Source organism: Lates calcarifer, unplaced genomic scaffold (assembly GCF_001640805.2).
Source record: "Lates calcarifer isolate ASB-BC8 unplaced genomic scaffold, TLL_Latcal_v3 _unitig_1931_quiver_614, whole genome shotgun sequence".
Classification (NCBI taxonomy): Eukaryota; Metazoa; Chordata; class Actinopteri; family Centropomidae; genus Lates; species Lates calcarifer.
This window is the reverse complement of record NW_026115857.1, coordinates 253,162-273,025: the sequence shown is the minus strand read 5'-3', so window position 1 is coordinate 273,025 and position 19,864 is coordinate 253,162. Positions and strand designations below refer to the sequence as shown.

Sequence of the window (19,864 nt, the reverse complement as noted above, 5' to 3'; positions counted from 1 at the left end):
CGATGACATTTTTTGATGGTTTTTGACGCCGTTACTATACTATGACATTTTTCTGACATTTTTGACGCCTTACTATATTATGACATTTTTTGACCATTTTTGACGCCTTACTATACTATGACATTTTTTGGCCATTTTTGACGCCTTACTATATTGTGACCTTTTTTCATGGATTTTGACGCCTTACTATATTATGACATTTTTTGACCATTTTTGACACCTTACTATACTATGACATTTTTTGACGCCTTACTATACTATGACGTTTTTTATTGGTTTTTGACGTCTTTATTATATGATGACATTTTTTGATGGTTTTTGACATCTTTACTATACTATGACATTTTTCTGACATTTTCGACAAGTTACCATACCTATGACGTTTTTTTTGACCATTTTTGACACCTTATTATACTATGACGTTTTTTGATGATTTTTGACATCTAACTATACTATGACATCTTTTTTTATATTTTTTCATGGCTTTTGATGCCATTTTTGACTATTACATCTTATTTCTGATGTTGTAAATACTTATACATACAGTACTTCATTACATTATTTTTATAATGCAGATTACTATTATTATTCTATTATTATTATTACACTTTCCTGATATACCTAATACTGAACATGAACAGTTTAATGTCAGTGCTTTGTGTTGGGCAGTTGATGTAAAGCTGTGGTGAATTATCCAGAGGTCTCTGTCCTGGTCTCAAAGAACTTCTTCATTGTACGAAGAATCTCTGTGATCATGGATGACATCTCTGTGATCATCGACAATGTTTCTTTGAACACAGGTGGTGCTTTGTATTCGGGGACCCCAATCACTGCTGACTTTCGCACATGCCTCTGCGAATAATGGGCGACATCTCTCCGATCATGGATGAAGCAGTCACACCTGGAAGAAATCAAAGAGAAACATACAAAGGAAATACACTACCACCTATTCCTCATTAACAGTTTAACCATGAAAACACAGAGAAGTATTCAACATTATAGCTGAAACAGAGCATTTAAGACCAAGATGAAACACAAAGACACAAAGACATGCAAAATGTCAGTAAAGTGACTGTAAACAAGTACAACAGAGATTTAAACATCAGGAGCTCGCTGTGTTTTCATCCATCCACATTGGGGGTCCATCTCATGTCTTTTTCTCTAAAAACAATGACCAGCTTATCCTAGACTTATTGAGATATTACTTTAGCCATGTAGCTAATATGCTGACTGATGGCACCTAATGCTAAGGTTGACTTCACAGGTGAAAACAATGACGTGTTTTTAAAAGTTTACCTGGGAGACTTCAGCTCATGGTTTACTGGTTGAAGTTTGAGTCCTGTGGAGAAAAATCAGAAACAACAAACATTAATATAAAACCATTTAAACCATCAAAATAAAAGCACATGAACAACAGAACTGGTTCAATAATTAAACTGTGAGATTAATGCCACCGGACATGTGACAAGAAAGACTTTGCGCAACATCATGGCGTCTATCAGTAACATCAAAAAACCCACAAACCTGGACAGGAAACATTTCACCTGACTGCACAGACATGTCTGATGTCTAACCGATGACACATGGACTTGAGTTATGAATCTGAGGACTTGAGATTTCCAGAACTGTGTGATTCATGTTCTTTTGTTTTTTATGCTCATTTTTAATTGATGTAAAGCATCTTTGAATGCCTCATTTCATCTGTAAGTAACAGTATTACCACTGTTAACATCGATCATCTATTGGATACTTTTTGTCTCTGCAGCCACCAGGGGGTGTGGTGCAGCAGCAAAGACTAACTAACTGATATGTTACAGCGCTAATTATCAGCTGTGACTTTTTACACTAATGTCAGGTTTTTAGACGAGCACACACTTTAATGTAGCATGTGTTTAACTCCAGTGGCTGAATTAGTTTTCTCAAATGTGTAAATCATGTTCATTCATCAGAGACATGTTGCTGTGTCTGTAGAGTCTGACATGAACTCAGTCTCATCAGTGTTAATATTGACAAAAATAATTAAACCTCCACTTCAGCCAGAACTCAGTCTGTCTCTGTTGACTCTGACAATATTTACAGTAGGTGGTGCATTCACTGACTTGTCAGCTTCTCTGGAAATCTGCCAGAGGCAGATGTTTAACCATCAGGTGGCAGCACAGAGCCGCTGGAAAACAACAGCAGACTGAGGAGAAGCAACATTCAAGGCTTCAGTTTGGTTTGTTAATGCTCTACAGTTCAAGTCCCAAGTCAGCACCAAGAAGTTTCAAGTCCAATGTAAAATGATTGGATTCCAAGTCAAGACCAACAAGTCTGAAATCAAGTCCTTAGTCAAGACTGATTGTGGCCTGAATAAATTTAGTGCTATGTTAAAAAAAGAGAAGAGTCACTTCATAACTTTCAAATACACTTGTTAACATTTAGACATAAAACTGATCAGGTTTGTTGTTCGTGTCACACAGGACGTTACATTTCTAATTTCTGAGTTTCCTGCATCCTGCCGTCTGTTTCTGGTTGAGTCTTTACAGCTGAATGTGACACAGTTTGACAGTTAAGAGTTTTCTTCTAACAATATGTTTAATCTTTGGATTTGAGGAGGAAACCAAGACAATTCAGTTTATAAAAAGTTAAAAGACAAGTAAAGTTAATTTCAAGTATTTTTTGAGTTTGATGGCTAAAATCTCAAGTCCTCAGATTCGTAACTCGAGTCTGACTCGAGTCCGAGTCGTCGGTTACACATCAGACATGTCTTTGCAGTCAGGTGAAATGTTTCCTGTCCAGGTTTGTGGGTTTTTTTAATGTTACTGACAGACAGACGTGATGTTGCACAACGTCTTTCTTGTCACATTTCCGGTGGCATTAATCTCACCTTATAAGGTTTCCTCCTTCATAATGCAGCGTTTTTTCCAGTCTACTTCACTCCTCCCCTCCAACCACGTCCTGTGCTTCTGCTCCGAGGACAAACTGTCAGCTCTGATTGGTCGGAAGATAAACTGCAACACAACAGACAGAAGAGGGTTTTATCATTTTGATATTAACAGAGTTGAGTTTGTAAGAATCAGTATAGATAGTTACAGATCACACAGTGCTGCATGCAAGAGGAAAAACAAACCTCCATTCAAAACCTCATTCAGAAATCTGTCATTTTTGTAGCAGTGTTTTCCTCTGTGCTCCAAGCCCTGAAATTCATTGACGTTGTTTCAGATTCTCTCTTTATGCAACCAGAACTGACAGAAGTGAAGAAACCCAAAAGGAGAAATGAAAACAGAAATTTTCTCTGCTCGTGTGACTCAACTTCCCCTCTGAGCAGAGGAGACGTCCTGCAGAGCAACAACAGGCTGCAGGTTCCTCTTCATCCAAACTATCACACATTGACACTGAGGAAGACCATCTACACACACCCACACACCGGGTGGACAAAATAACAGAAAAACCTTAACTGTGTGGAAGATCAGTCAGAGATTCAGTTTGAACTCTGAGGTGCTGCCGAGCCCTCACATAATGTTCCATTTAAAGATTAACTCTCAAAGGTTTTTAGATGTTTAAGAACATTAACTACATCTCAACCTGCAGAGACTTGAGACAAAACAATCCATTATTCAATCCAAAATTAGTGGAAGTCTGGAGTTCGGAGAACAACAGTTGTTTCCTGGCTGGATATCGTGACTTTTTAACTGATCTACAGTTAAAAAAAGTTTTAATGTTTCAGGTGAAATAGTGAAGGTGAACGCTGCAGCTGTCGTGTCGTTGTCTTTTAGTTTCACTTCACTGTTGTTCCTGTGAACAATAATTAAAGTAAAATCAGCTTTAATGAATCAGCCTGAAGCTGCAGAACGAGCAGGAGACAAACAGAGAAATGATCAACATGTGACAGAACATGAGCTGCCCTCTCTCTCTCTGTGTTTGTATGTCTCTCTCTCTCTCTCTCTCAGTGTGTCAGTAGTGACTCTGGTTCTATATTTAACCTACAGGCCTGCTCTCTCTCTCTCTCTCTCTCTCTCTCTCTCTCTCTCTCTCTCTCTCTCTCTCTCTCACACATACTCGACATAAACGAGGCCGCTGAGAGACGACGAGCAGGATGGAGGTAAAACTCTTCTAACTCTTCTGTTCTGCTGCTCAGTTTGTGTTGTTGTTGTTGTTGTTTTCTGTTTGTGTGAATTTACTGTTGGAGTCTGGAGAGAAGCCAAACACTGTGTGAACAGTGAAGCTGCTGCAGACGGTTTATCACACTCAGCAGACTTTTAATCCAGCCTCCAAACACAGGTCTGGTTGTTTATTAATCAGATATAATAATAGATGATATGAAAATGTGGCTGCAGGTTGGATTTAACAGAGCGAGGGGAGTGACTGTGGTGGTGAAATCAAACTGTGCATCATATTTCATCAACATGTTCATCGTGGTGTTTGAGGCGAGGAGCTGAGGCGTCGTCAGGTCATTGATCTCTTTTATTACAGCTGCATTTCTTCATGAATTCCTCCTGTTTAGTGTTTTCTGCAGCATGACGTTTCTGTTTCGCAGTTTAAATATCTGGTCCACCAGGATTTTACTTCAGTGTGTCCATGGCAGATCAGATTTATCAGCGTCGTGTTTCCCTCTTAAATTTCATACGAACACAGATCAGAAGCTGGACGTCAGAGCTTTCCAACAGCATTTAAACGCACCACATGTGTTGATCAGAGGATATTTCTCACTGTGACAAACATCTCAAACATCCACAGATAAAATGCAAATGACCCAACAGATGCAAAAACATACGAGTGAACTTCTAAAAATATATTTCTACACATACGTTAAATATATTTCCTCATTGAAGACAGAGACACGTGAATGCAGCAGCCTCCTCGTTTTGAAAGACTTATTTTAAATGTGTTGAGTTAATGTTGTTAATGACAGTAAAATAAGAGTGTGTGTTCACTGACCTGGAGGTTACTACAGGTCATTCAAAGCCCGTTCGTTTACTCTGAGGTTCAGAGTAAAAACCACACGACTTTTAAAACGTGGTGCTGCTGATTATCACACATGCTCAGTATTTACCTCCATTTAACCCCTGAAACCACAAAGACAAATCAGGACTTTCCTAAAGGAGCATTTTCGTCCTGTTCTCTGAGCACTGCAGAACTCAGGAAAATCTTTTTCAGACATCTGGACTTTTTCTGTTGAATCTGAGGTGTTTTCCAGTTGTAGTTATTTTAGGTGAAGGACGGGGAGATTTTTCACTCCATCATTTTCGACTTGACTCGGAATCCAAAACTGTAAATGTAGGTGACCAACATTCAGTTACTACAACTCCCATGAGGCTTAAGACCTTTTCACTCTGAGGGTGTTTTTTGGTTCAATTAATTCTCAAGTTCATTTACTTTTCCAAACACTACACGACGAAAAAGTGATGCAGAGGCTGATGTTTCTGAGCTTTAGCACTGTGAATAAAGGCATCACAACCTCGCAGACCGTCAGTGGCTCTGCCTCCTCAACAGGACCTCAAACTGTTCCACAAACATCCTAAAAAATATGTCCACAGCCGCCCGCTCGCACTCTCACATTCTTTATTCACCTCAAAAAAAAAAAGAGAGAAGGTAGTTGGATTGTTAGCATCAGTGATGGTCCTGAATGTAGCGTCTGGTCTCTGATCAGCCTGAAAGGTCACATGACCTCCACTGGTTAGACATGGCTGCCTGAGTCTGATCCAGATCTGCTGCTGCCTACAGAGAGACCTCTGGGTCTGAACTCAGTCCTTCAGGCTTCTGCTCCTTCTCGGACTCTGTGTTCCTCCAAGGATCATCATCTCCATCCCTGACCACAAGGTCCTCTCAGTCCAGACTGTTCTGGTCTGTGGTTCCCTGATGGAAGAACCAGGTCCCAGATCAGAGCAGGAGCGTCTCTCTCTGTCTTCAACAACCTCGTCCTCTCCTCTAACACCCTGACATGACCAACAACCCTGTCACCGTCTTTATCTCCTGCTCTGTCTCAGCGAACTGATTCAGGTCTTAGTTTGAGCTCTGAAGCTGCAGAGTCGTCCTTCAGATGTGAGTTTGTGTGTTTAAACTATAAACTTTATAGACTTTAAACGAACCATTTTAATCAAGAGGAGGAAATTAATCAAGGATGTACAACAAACTCCACTGACGTCGCAACTCGCACCTGAAAACCTGATATGTTTTGGTTCCAGCTGGAAACAGAACCGTTCCCTCTGTCAGTCTGCAGGGTTTGGACCTTTTACATGTCAGAGTCTAGAGGTCTGTTGATTCCTGATGTGTCTGTGGTTGTAGATATGTGGAGGTGTTAGATCTCATCAGACCTCTTTCTATAAGGCCTGGCCTCCAGCTTCGAGTGCAGCCGCTTAGATAAGATGTTATTCTTGGTTCTGACTGGTTTTCTGACCCCGATCAGTTTCTAGACTCAATCGTCCTCTACACCTGAATGAACCTCTGATCATGTGACGACCATGACATGTGTCTGAAAGCTGTGAGGAGCTGGTAAGAGGACCTTTAGTTTGGTCTGTGTGAGGCAGATCAGGAGCTCACCTGGAGTCAGGGAGGGAGGGACTTCATCATCATCAATAAGACATCCAAGGCTCATGGGAGCTGTAGTTCCTGAAGGAAAAAACAGATGAAGATTGTTAATGAAACTTAAAACTAGACACTGATGTGAAGGAATCCTGAAATAACAGTGTTCTGTGATTGAATGTTGAAGAGTTTGAAGAACAGCAGCTCTGAAAAACAACAGATACGATCAGAGACAGAAAGAGGAAGTGGTTTAACGGTTGTTTTTCATCACTTTCTGTCAGTTCACAGGTCGACTACACTCTGTGGAAAGAATGAATAAGACCCCCACCCCCACTGTGTGTGTGTGTGTGTGTGTGTGTGTGTGATTTCATTATCTGTTGAATGTCAGCAATGTGAGACCTTCAGCTGAAATGGACATGGATCAACTCCACGTCAGCAGCTGTGTGTCTGATCCTTTAATAGACTTGTATCGTCCTCATGTTTGGACTGATGTGGTTCTGAAGGTCGATGCTGACAGACAGTAGCTCAAGTATTACAAGTACAAGATGAAGTTCTTGTAGTAATAGTAGTGGTAGATTTAGTAGTAGAAGGACGTGTAGTGGTAATACCAGTGCTGCTGATAGTATTGGGAGTAGTAGCAGTACCAGTAGTGACAGCAGAAACAGCAGTAGCAGTGGTAGTAATACTAGTTACAGTAGCTGCAGTTTTAACAGTTACTGTTACCTCTTCTGTCAGTAAACCTGTCACAGTATACAGGTACAGTGTTAGTAGTAGTAGGAAGTAAAGATGTATTGTCAACCTGAGAGCTGAGCCTCTAATCAGCAGCTGCCTCATCACATTTCCTTCCTAACATGGTCACAGCGCACACACAGGAAGTATCCTGCACCAACCGTAGTACTGCAGTAGTAGTACTAGTTATAGTACGACTCTGACCCTGGACAGCAGAGTTTAAGACCTGAAACTGATCAGATGTGGTTTGGCAACATAAGGCGACGCCCAGAGGAAACAGTTCAGAGTGAAGTTCTGCTCTCTGCGAGTTGTTTTGTGTGTAGCAGAGGAACAGTACTACCACATACTCGCAGTATTTGTGTGTGTTAGACTTAGACAGACTTTATTGATCCTTGGGATGACTCCCTCAGGGAAATGAAGTTTCCAGCAGCTTATATGGACAGAAGCAGCACACAGGACAGTTTATAAACAACAACAGCAACTGCTTGCAAACAGGTATAGAGAATATATAAAGAAATAAACAATAAACAGTAAACTCTTAATAGGATAAAAAAAACACTGTAAACTCTTAACTAAATATACAAACTATAACTAGAATAAAATAAGAATGAGACAGGATAAATAAATATGGAGAACTGTGTATGGCCTGTGGTTAAATTAAATTATTGCACTGTGGTGGAGGATGAGGTTATTGAGTGTGTTTCAGAGTCAGCCCAGGTGTTGAGGTCGACCTGCAGACAGGTGAACACCTGACTCTGATCAATGAACCCAGAGCTCTTTATATTTACCTTGATACCCCCCCTCCCTCAGGAGGAGGCTCCATCCCGACGCTCTGTGGCTGAACTCGCAGGGAGATTCAAAGCCTCGGCTCCTCCACACGATGCTGCTGGGAATGAAGCGGTGAGTTTAGTGACCGTCTGTACATCAGGCCGTCCGAACACCCCGTTACTGTGCTGTGGTTTAACACTGTGACTGTGTGTGAGCAGGATAAACCGGTCAGACGACGACCTCCTCGCTCCTTACAGCTCCCCAAGACACATGGAGACGACCAGGAGGTGAGGGGGGGGTAAAAGCACCTGGGCCACTTCAATGACCACCATGACAGTAAGACAGCAGAGCTCTGTGTAGATGGAGGGTGATAATAATCCTGATGTGTGTGTCAGCAGCCTCCAGGTGTCACCTCACCTCTTCCTGCCAAAACCAAGAGGAATTCTGCTCTAATCGAGAAGCTTCAGGTGAGTCCAGGTGTTTTCTGCTGCCCTCTGCTGGTGAGTCCAGAGAACTGCAGCGAACACATCTCACCTCTCTCTCTCTCTGTGTCCCTCTCAGGCCTCCCTCGCTCTCTCCCCTTCCACCCAGCTGCCCTCTCCAAAGAGCCCCGGCTTCAGGCTGCTGCCCCCCGCCTTCACCCCACCGTCCCCCGGCTCTGCTCCAGTAACCACGGTAACCACCTTGTCCACGGCGACGCCCACCAGCCCGGTCGCCGCCACTCCGGGGACTGAGGAGGAGGGGCCCATCTCCTTCGAGGCCCCTCCCACGGTGGCGGAGGGGTCCGTCCTGTCGAGCATCAACAAGGTTAGACTGTTTTACTCAACACACACATCTACATATGTGAGGCGTTCAATGACCCATGACCAACGATGGAAAGACCTGTGTGTTCAAGGAGGAAAACTTAAATCAGATGCACAACAACCACAAAGACACACAATCATCAAAACACAAAGAGATTTAGTATTAAGTAAATAAACAAGTATTAACCTCACCTCTGATTGGTCCTTCTCCAGGGCCGAGTTCGACACTCCATCAGGAGACGCCCTCCATCTCGCCGCCACAGGAAGTCCAGCAGTGGAGACGACGCCGGTGTCACCAATGATGTAACAGACAAAACAACAGCAGGAGGAGAAGAAGGAGGAGGAGGAGGAGGAGGAGGAGGAGAAGTTTTCAAGAAGGAAGAAACAACAGATGCTTCAACGTGTCCTGAGGAAAATCAGTCCCAGAAAGAAGATCAGACAAAGGAAGAGCCCAGAGAGGAAGAGGAGGAGAAGAAGGAGGAGGAGGAGGAGAAGAAGGAGGATGAGAAGGAGGAGGAGGAGAAGAAGAAGGAGGAGAAGGAGGTAGAGAAGAAGAAGGAGGAGGAGAAGGAGGAGGAGGAGAAAGACAGATCTTCATCAGGAAATAAAGAGGAGCAGGAGAGAAACTCTGCAGAAGAACAGACAGAAGATGTGACTGAAGCAGCGACGAACACAGAGAGTAAAGAAGGAAAGAGCGAGGTGAGTCATTCAGCCTTTCAAAGTAAAAGTCCTGCAGCCTGGTTTCTTTTCATTCTTCTCACTGTCCTTGTGCTTTAGTTCCATGATTTGTTCTACTTCACTACAGCTTTTCAAACACGATGCTTTCTTCTGTTGTTATTTTAATAACTGTTCTGCTTGTTTTGATTTTGAGTACAGGTATGAGTACTTTTACTGAAGTATCCGAGTACTCCCTCCACCACTGTGATTGAACATTAAAGCTTGTTTAGACATTTCCTTTGTTTCTTTCTCCCACAGGAGACGAGTCAGAGTTCAGACCGATGAAGGTTCAGGTGTTTGGGTTGGTGCAGCCGTGATGAGTCCCCGCAGCGCTGAGGGAGGGAGGAGGAGGTGGCAGCAAGGCCTGATGGGAAAAGGCCTGAGACTGAACACAGAGCCGCCGTCTGTCTGTCATCACGACGTCTGAGGAGGACACTCAGGAGTTTGGGTCCTGTAAATAATCAGTGATATAAATTAGGAGTTTATCGGCTGATGTGAATCTGTTTTTACTAAACTTTTACACTGCAACGCTGGATCTGATCCTTTTTATAAGAATACAATGTTTTCATTATGTTTTCTGCTGTTTGGTGCCTTCAGAGCTGTGACTGATGATGATGATGATGATGATGATGAGTGATTCTCTGTTTGTTTCGAATGGTGCAACAAAATGATAAACTGTTAATGTTTTAAAACTGGTGACGTCACATTGTGAAATTAAAATGCAGAGTTTTGTTAAATCTGCTCTTTAATGTCCTGAGTCTGATTCTGACAGTGGAGCAGGAAACATCCAAATCCTTTGATTTAGTAAAACAGAAAAATACTGTTCAGCTTCATGTCGGCGAAGTGTTGAGTATACAGTTGATTCAGATAAGAGTCAGTTTAACACCAATTAAAATGCTTCATTTTAAAGGTGCTATATCTAAGTTTTTGCTATCGCTACATAGCTAAAGTTAGCATTAGCTGTTTACTGACCAAAATACGTCCTCTGAGCAGAGGAACTTCCTCATCCTCTCATATTGGACTGAGGACAGACTGGACGCTGCAGTGACTCACTATCACAAAGTGGTATTACAAGTGATATTGCTAACTGGTTAGCATGCTAACTTCAGAAAAATGGTAGAGACAGAAGCAAACATTAGCAATGTTTTCCACCAGTACAGAATGAATTTCATAACATTTCTTCTAGACTGGTGAGTAAACAGCTAATGCTAACATTAGCCATGTAACAACAGCAAAAACTTACATACAGCACCTTTAAAGTCGACCCACAAATTAGAATAACAACCTGTGTGTCAGCATAAACACTGATTCACCACAGTGCACCTGGCACCAGAGCACTCCCAGGTGAGACCTACCTGGCCAGTGGCCCCCAGGTAGTCTGACTCTGAGACACCTACTGAGTGAGACTTCACTTGAAGGAGGTCGCAGCCTTTGAAAAGGAGAGTTAGTGTTGAACTCTACTTACAAGGATTTTCCACAGCTGGCACGTCTCCACATGACTCAGTAACTCCTAATCTACTGAGGGCTGGTACCTGGAAAAGACCTGGAAGGAGGCGCAGTGAGAGGAGGAAACCTGGCTGCTGCTGCTCACTGTGTTTAGATATAAGTCTGGATAATCTGTCCCGTCCTCTGATACACTCACATCCAATTTCACTGCTGCTACAAATAAAACAGACAAAACAGGAGGAGTCTGCCTCTCTGGAAACTGACGATTCACTGCCAAAAACCTGAGCCCAGAGGCATGCTGGGAGAATACAGGTTTGTAAAACATGTTGAGGGCAGAAGTCGACTACTAGTCCCAGAAGACAGCGCTGCATAAAACAACCAATCAGAGTGCTTCAGATTCTATTGCGAAGGGTGAAGTGAAAGTTGCATCAGAGTCAGGAGGAGGGTGGTCAGGACCCCGTCTGTTGGAGAGTCAGGGATAGGTAGTTGGTTGGTTTATTAGCATCATGGATGGATTGCTGAACAGAGCAAACAAATACAAACACTGAGTGTCTCAGCAGGTGGTTCACCTGTACAGATCCTCCATCGTCCAGGTGATTATCATGGTTACCCAAGAGAGTTTGAATCAAGGCCAAATGGATTTGGTTGTAGATGCTTGAGGATGTTTCACCTCTCATTCAAAAGGCTTCTTAGAACTGAGGAAGCCTCTTGGATGACAGGTGAAACCCTTTTTGGATGCTAAGGGTTGTCAGGGATGAGATGGGAAGCAATGTGGAAAAAATGCTGCTGCAGTGTAATCCATTTCTGACCCACCTCTGAGTTATCTTTTAAACATCAGTACAGTCGCTCTCACTAACACAGACTCGTGTTCATTTAGTCTGAGATCTTGATCATAAGATAATGACTGTAACTGTGGCTGAGTGGTTTGGTAATGACTGCTGGGTAATGTAGTCTTTATGAGCCTGGTTCAGTGTCTGAGAACAGAAACACAAAAATAGAAAACCAGCTCCGTCAAACTGGACTCAGACCAACACCTCTGCTGATTCTTTCCTAATGGGATAATGGAAACTTTCAGTAGATTCTGAATCATTAAAGTGAGTTTTCCACTGTGGATTCTAATAGAAGCTGAGCTCTGATTGAAGCTGCTGCGAGGACGAGCTGCTGACTGATCTGATTAACACTCTTTCCACTACTCTCCACACTGTTTGATGCACTGGAGGGAAAGTCAGTTTTACTCTTCGAGGGGAAACGTCCTTTGTGGGCGTCACATCGAGGAATCTCTCCGTCTGACCCAGGACACCCAGGTGAGTCCATTATATAACCATCCTGCTTCCAGGGCCAGCCCAGGTCCCTCAGCAGGTAAAGCCTCTTGGCTCAGCCTCTGGCAGGCCTCTGCTGGCAGACCTCCAGGCAGCGCGGCCTGATCTCATTAGGAAGTTATTTTAGGTGCTTCCTTGATTCTTCCTCCAGGACCTAAGAGGGTTAGAGAGTCCTGAGGTTTGCTCTCTGCCTGCAGAGTCACTGCAGCCTGGGTGTCGGCCGGCTCGACCCTCCTGCTGCTGAAGCCTGTTGGCCTTGCTGCCGATGCCACGGATATTCAACCTTTTTGATAGGGTCCAGGATCAGGACTGTAGACCACTTTAACAAGCTCTTATTGACATCAGTCTGCTGAGGATCAGAGGAGGCCTGCTCTGGTTTCTCTTTCTAGAACCTTCTCGTCCGGGCTTCGCCTTCTTCTTGAGGTTTTCTTTACCTCGGTGCTCCTGTCGGACAGCACCCATGGGGAACCACGGCTCGAACCTGGACGAGATCCTGGCGGAGGACATGCACCATTGGTACAACAAGTTCATGCGGGAGTCTCCGTCGGGCCTGATCACGCTGTTTGAGCTGAAGGCCATCCTCAACCTGAAGGGTATGAACGAGAACGCCAACAGCTACGTGGACCAGGTCTTCTTCACCTTCGACATGGACGGGGTACATTTCACACTGACACAAAAATTACACAACTACTGTCAGCTTCATGTAGTTTTTACACTGTTGTATTGGTACTTCTACCTAAGTAAAGGGTCTGAGTACTTCTTCTTTCACTGAAAGTAACTATTACCTGCAGATAAATGTAGTGCAGCAGAAAGTACAATATTTCCGTCAGAAATGCTGTGCACAAGTAGAAATACAAAGCAGCAGAAAATGGAAATACTCAAGTAATGTACAAGTAACTTAAAAATGTACCTATGTGCAGAACTTGAGTAAAATACTTACAGTAGCACTGAATTGACATCTGAACTGGAACTTTAAAAAATACTGCTGACAAACATCTATCAGGTAAAGTAACTTTACTACATGATGCTGAGAATACTTGTGTACTTTTACTCGTAGTGGAGTATTTCTACATTGCTGTATTGGTACTCTGTAGTAGTGCGGTAAAAAGTACAACATTCTCCCCCTGAATTATAAAGTAACATCGAATCTACATAAAAGTACAAGTGCTTTACAATGGTCCCTAAGTAATGTACTTGAGTAAATGTACTTAGATACTTTCCACTGCTGATGACAGGTGTCATTCTGCAGAATACTTGTACTTTTGATACATAAAGCACATTTTACTGATAAGAGTGTACTTCAGTAAAAAATGCACATTGCAGGACATGTACTTGTAATTTTTGCTCTGAGTTTGGTCCCAGTCAGATGAAAACCTTGTATCGTCGGTTTTGGGGAAGTTAAAGCTGTGAAATGAACAAAGACATGTCCCTTTATGGATTTAACCAAAACCTATGGATAATATCACTGAAATAATTGTGAATTGTGTTGGTGGAGGTGGCGCCCCCTGGTGTCCACTGAGGCCTATATATACCTCATTACATTTCCAAAGCCTTGGTCCAGGTCCTGGATACAGCTGTGTGACATGAATGAATTAAAAACCAGTGTTCATTGCTGATATTCAACCAGGAAACCTCAAAAATATCAAGAATTAGAAACAGAGCCACAGAAGGGGATCATGGGTAATATACAGCCCTGGGCCTTGTTTCAGTTCAGTGAGTGGGACCACACAGTCTGAGGCTTTGTTTTCTGTTCATGCACAAACACATCAGAGCTTCAGTGAGAAGCTGGAAGAAGTGCTGCAGTAATTGTTTCTAACTTTAACCTCCAAACCAGCAGCAGACTGATGGTGCAGCAGGAGGAACAAACTCCTGTTGCGACGCTAAAGTCTTAATCACAGAGAGCTATTTAAAGTCCAGCACAGATCCCAGATCTGTCAGGGTCAAATTTAGGAGAGGACAAGAAGAGTATTTGTGTTTGATGGAATGATGCAGCCATAAAAACACTTATCCACAGTTTCTGTGCAGAGCTGATACAGAACAAAATGATCCAGTCAGACTGGGTGAAGTCGATTAATTTCAACCTTAAAGGCAAAAACTGGATGTTCAGGGGTTAAGGTTTAAGGTGACATTCACAGATGTTAAGTTACGCATCACTGTCCAACACTCAGACCAGAACCAGCTCACAGTCCAGTGCTGTTAGAACAAACTCAACAGCTGCTCAGGACAGTGAACCTGCCTGATCCTGGTTCAGTCTGGTTGTGGTTTCACTCTTTGTCCTGGTTAAACAGCTGCGTCCAGGGCCAGACCAAGACGTGACCAAAGTCCACTGCCCCATACCGAGAGAACTACAAAAACCTGCTTTATTTTTGTGGTATTACTAGGTATTTTGGTGATATCACCCAGAGATTTTTGGTTAAATCTGTGAAGGAACATGTCATTAACTTCCCCAGACTGCAGATACAAGGTTTTCACCCAACTGAGACCAAACTCAAGTCCTGTGTTTTATTTTTCTTAAAACAAACCGTACTCTTTTTTCCACTTGCAGATTTAGTATTAATATATCACTTATTTGAGTAGAAATAGCAAAAAAGCATTCTCCAGAATTATACTTTACATTAGATGTTACTTTATATTTGCTGTATATTTCAGAGGGAGGATGTTGTACTTTTTACTCCTCTGCATTTACCTAACAGCTACAGGCAGTAGTTACAGGTACTAAGTGAAAGTACCAACGATGTAAAAATACTCCACTACAACTAAAAGTACACATGTATTCTCAGCGTTATGTAGTTTAAGTTACATTTCCTGACAGATGTTTTCCCCTGCAGCTGTATTTTTGTTGAGGTCTAGTTTAAACAACATGAATTCATTCTGAATATGAACATCAGGAACAATGAACTCTTGTAGTTTGATATAATCAATGTGGCATCTGGGACAGTCAACAACTCCCCGACCACAAGTCTAACATGTCTGAATATTTAGTATCTTTCTGCCTGGTCTTATGTGTCCCTCACTGACCAATAGGATGACAGAGCTGGGTTATATCGCCACCTGTTACGATGTGTTGACCCTCTATGATAACGTGAGAATTTGAATGATGATTGGTCAGAGTCAAACTTTCAGTGTTGCCAGTCTCCAACCAAAACATGGCTCCATGATTTTTCTAATCCGACATTTACTTTTAGTTTCCCAATTTACCATTCATCATCAGTATAACAGACAAGTATATAGTTTATCAGCAGATATAAGCTCATGTTTATGTGTTTGTTCAGTATTTGTTTTACAGATTTTCCATCTGTTCAAGATGTGGAGCATCCACAGCTGCCATATGTCACAAACTATGATATTTTTTGAATTGTTTAACAATAAATTTGACATTTTTACTTCAAGGATGTGACTATCAATATGATCAGTGGGTTGATCAGTTCGTCAATCAACTAAAAGACAAATTATCTTTGGGTTGGATGAAGTCAACATGGCCGCCTGGGATCTGGGGAATTCTGTTAATAATAAAAACAGTCGCTGGTTTCAGCCTAAAATGTGAAAATCAAACACATTGGACAACCACATGTGGAACTTTTAAACCAAATCCACTAACAAGCGTTTTCTGGAGCTTTTGACTGCATCTTGTGGTTTTCATCACGTGTGGATGGAGTTTGAAAAGAAACAATGATTTCCAAAACTTTTAAGCTTAAACTCTACTTTTATTTTGAAGGTTGACCAGAAGATGAATGTTCTGCAACACCTTTACCTGTATATTTTAAGGTGTTTGGTGACAGTGGATTTGAAATCAGATTTTAGTTTTTTTTAATCTTACATCAAATCAAACTCCACTGTGGTTCTGCAGAGACCCGGGTGTTAACAGTGATCGACCACAGCTCCAGTCTGCTGAGTGAACCAGGACAAAGATGGCTAAGGCAGAACTTTCATTGGCTCTCTAACTAATTGGCTTACAGTGTTAGCATGTAGAGCCATTATCCCCCGCTGTGTGTGTTCATGGTGAGCTAAGTGGATTCAGAGTGTGTGGCGATGAAGTTCAGTGAGGACGAACTGAGAGCTCAGGGACTGGACCTTCATCAGGGGGAGGGACAGGAGGAGATCACAGTGATCTGTTAGAGTTTAGATATTGTTTTTTATCATGAGGTTCACAGGGTTTACTGACTGTAAATCAAATTAACCTGATTAAATCACTGAAACTGAACCTGCAGGTTTGCTCAGTCTGAGTCAGCAGGTATCTGTGCAGGTGCTGACATCAGGTTTTTTATTTAATGTTTAACATCATGTGCAGAGTTAGCGGTTGAACCAGAAACATCACTATGTATCACTACCAGACTCCACTGACAAAAACAGGACTTTTACTGAGCAGAACACAGGAGAACATCTGCAGCGACTGACTCCAGACACTGAAGCTCCTGATTTAAATGTTGGTCGTTTGATCGACTCGTCAACAACAAACTTTTTGTTGTAAGTTTGTTAAACTTATATGAGGTGATTTGCTGATCATTTCTCCACCTCTGTCTCTGCTGAAAGACCAAACACAGTCCACTGGTCGTATGGTGGTGTCACAGAGGGATGTTCACTAATAAACAGCTGCAGAGCATTCAGATCCTTTACATAAAAGTACCACACAATAAGGAAGCAGTGGTATTCCAACAGCTCCCAGTAAATTCCTCTTTTTGTCAGTGGAGTCTGGTAGAGATATATAGAGATGTTTCTGGTTAAACTAGGAGGATCTTCCTCTTTAATAAAAAGCTCTGTCTTACAAGAAAACAGTGTTTTCAAAAGTCAAAAAGAGAAGTGTTGAGGAAAATTGGACCAAAGTACTGACAGTTCTACAGAGCAGATGACGCCTCCAGACTAAAACTGAAGCCTGAATTTCACAGAAACCCAAAACAAGCTCCTCCTCACATCCTCAGAGAAACTGAGGTAAACTGGGTTTAACCTCCCTCTGTTCTGTCTGCAGGACGGTTACATTGACTTTGTGGAGTACATTGCAGCCATCAGCCTGATGCTGAAAGGAGAGATCAACCAGAAACTAAAGTGGTACTTCAAACTGTTCGACCAGGACGGCAACGGAAAGATCGACAAGGAAGAACTGGAGACCATCTTCTCGGTGATTAGTCTCACACACATTGACGTCAACAAGGATCAACACAAAACACAAAAACCTCAGAGGTTCTTCAACTAAATAAATAAACACAATTTCAACATTTTTATCAACTCGTCTGAATCTCAGCAGCTCGACAGTTTCGGTTCAGACACGTTTAACTGAGTAATCTGGCTCAATTTAGTAACTAAAACTGAAAACTGTAACAATGAGACAATGAGAGTAAAAGAAGAGATGGAGGACTCAAGTCTCTCAACCACATCAGGCAAAAGCCAAAAGTTTCATCTGATTAGTTAGAAACTGTAGTAGAGTATCAGCTGTGACTGGTTTTTTATCCTTCATCTGATAATCCTGGTCGTGTAGAAGGACTGAATCAAAATCTAGTTTGGAGACTTGAATTGTTTTAGATATTTTGGTCATTAGTTTTAAAGTTTGTAGAATGAATTCCTTCTACAAACATCCTAAATCTGACTGATGATGGTGCAGTCATCAGTATTTTCCTCATTACTGAACACAGGAACTCAGGACTCCCCTGGATAACAAAACCACCAGTGTCAAATATTTTCACTTCATTTCTGATAAATCAGGTTCTTCCAGTCTCTAAATAAATACTACAGTACCCATGAGCCTCAGCTGCTGCTGCTATGAAGAAAAACTGATGGTGAAATCAAATCACTTTTGAAGAGTTTAAAGATCAAAGTTTAAAATCCTGGTTCTCCACAATAATAACCTGAAAATCAAACCTACTATCGTCGTCTGACTGGTGGAGGTGGTCAGTCAGATGATGGGGGCCTGTGCCACCCCTCTGGACCCACCCTGAACCTACAGACAGATTTCCAGAAACTGCTCCTCTGACAGTGAACTGACTCTAAATCAGCCGAGCTGGATCTGCTGCTCCGACAGAGAACTGGGCTGGATTAGCTCTGAAATTAGATGAGCGTTAATCTGCTGAATGAGCTCAATCTATCAGCCGACAGGAAGCTGCTGGAAGTGGGACGAACGACTCCAACCCGGTTAGACTGGACGTCACAACCAGTGTGAGGAACACCAGAGTCCAGTGGAGCGTTTAACCTTCTGCATTTTACCCAGAATCAACATTAAACACAGAAATACCAAATAAACTATTGTTAGTTTTAAATATTCTGAATAATTGGGCCATAATTAGATGTTAAAAAGGAAAATGTTCTCAAATTTCCCTTTTAAAATTGAAATCTTGGCCAAAATGATCCTCCAAACCCAATGTTCAGTCTTTGGCTCATCTAATTAATCTTCATCATTTAGATAGTAAATGAACTAAAGAGCAGATTCTGAGTTTTTAAATGCTGAGTTACTGATGGTCAGTGGTGTCTCCCCCTGCAGGCCATCCAGGACATCACACGAAACAGAGACATTGACCCAGAGGAGATCGTCTCACTCATATTTGAGAGGATCGATGTTAAAGGAGAAGGTAAAAAACAAGATGCTGTTTTCTGACTGACTGAGGCTGATAGCTTTAACACCACTAATGCTAACGGTTCTGCTAGTGTTCTCACCACCACCACAGACAGTGGGATTACTGGGGGCAGAACCCCAAACTACTGATGACCAACCACAAACAATCTCAATCTCACACTTTGTATGGAAAACAGATTCTATAGAAGTGGTTATGTTGGCAAAATGGTCTATCCTTTGGTACCTGAACAAAGTTTACATTTTGACCCAACTACTGTTAAAAATCAGATAAAAAAGTTGTCTCTAATGAAACTTAGAAGAAATAAAATTGGCAGGCCAGTTGAAGTTAAATTAGTGTTAATTCTAAACACTTTGTCTTTGAGTCGAAGTTAATGTTTGTGCCAAATTTGAAGAGATTTCCTCGAGGCCTTATCGAGATATAATGTTCATGGATACGTACAGACAACCTGAAAACATAACACCTCTGTTCACGACTGTCGCCAGCACAGAAGCATAAAAATATAACTGACCCATCAAAACCCCTCAACTATCTTTTGACCTTTGACCCCTCAGGTGAGCTGACCCTTGAGGAGTTCATCGAGGGAGCCAAAGACCACGAGGACATCATGGACATGCTGAAGAACCTGATGGACCTGACGCCGGTGTTAGTCATCATCGTGGAGGGCCGGACGGGATGAGAGCGCAGAGCCGGAGCTGCACCGGGACCACAAAGACTGACTGAAGCAGAAATCCTCCCCCATTCAGAGAAAAGAAATCAACCCTCAGCCCCTCAAAAAAAGATAAAAGACTTGATCTACCCCCTTAAAGTCTTCTGCTGTTTGCTGGTCAGAACAAAGCAGCAGAAAACAACAGGTGCTGAAAATGTCTAAACCTTCTGATGGACTGTGATCAGTTGTCCAGCCTCAGGCTGAAAAAGGGACTGATATCTAACAAAGATATCTGAAGACTTCACCATCACCATCACTAATCTATCCATCACATCACGCATCAGTTTGTCCAAAAATGGTCAGATCCAAAGAATT

At 42.2% G+C, this 19,864-nt stretch overlaps 2 protein-coding genes and 1 long non-coding RNA gene across 7 annotated transcripts; 2 read left to right on the top strand and 1 right to left on the bottom strand.

The window, feature by feature from the left end:
• Positions 1–400: 400 nt before the first annotated feature.
• LOC108891329 (uncharacterized) lies at positions 401–8,114 on the bottom strand. 3 transcript variants are annotated; one of them, XR_007809882.1, is made up of 5 exons: positions 8,019–8,114; positions 6,520–6,588; positions 2,867–2,990; positions 1,297–1,339; positions 401–901 (listed from the first exon to the last, which is right to left on the bottom strand). It is a non-coding gene; the product is annotated as an uncharacterized LOC108891329 (long non-coding RNA). The 3 variants fall into 3 exon arrangements; XR_001962297.2 differs by lacking the exon at positions 8,019–8,114 and having other exon boundaries at positions 6,520–6,624; XR_001962296.2 differs by lacking the exons at positions 6,520–6,588; positions 8,019–8,114 and adding an exon at positions 3,110–3,835.
• Positions 3,940–10,259, top strand: dub (duboraya). Of its 3 annotated transcripts, XM_051067706.1 has the most exons (8): positions 3,940–4,081; positions 8,041–8,130; positions 8,217–8,285; positions 8,394–8,465; positions 8,560–8,805; positions 9,015–9,344; positions 9,375–9,500; positions 9,777–10,259. In XM_051067706.1, exons 1-8 carry the CDS (start codon positions 4,076–4,078, stop codon positions 9,801–9,803), a joined length of 966 nt encoding a protein of 321 aa, XP_050923663.1. In that variant the 5' UTR covers positions 3,940–4,075; the 3' UTR covers positions 9,804–10,259. The 3 variants fall into 3 exon arrangements, with proteins under 3 accessions (XP_050923663.1, XP_018543975.1, XP_018543974.1); XM_018688459.2 differs by having other exon boundaries at positions 8,397–8,465; positions 9,015–9,500; XM_018688458.2 differs by having other exon boundaries at positions 9,015–9,500.
• Positions 10,260–12,743: 2,484 nt separating this feature from the next.
• On the top strand, positions 12,744–19,519 carry guca1d (guanylate cyclase activator 1d). The gene is made up of 4 exons (XM_018688455.2): positions 12,744–12,938; positions 17,247–17,396; positions 18,750–18,837; positions 19,395–19,519. Exons 1-4 carry the CDS (start codon positions 12,744–12,746, stop codon positions 19,517–19,519), a joined length of 558 nt encoding a protein of 185 aa, XP_018543971.1.
• The last annotated feature ends 345 nt before the right edge of the window (positions 19,520–19,864 follow it).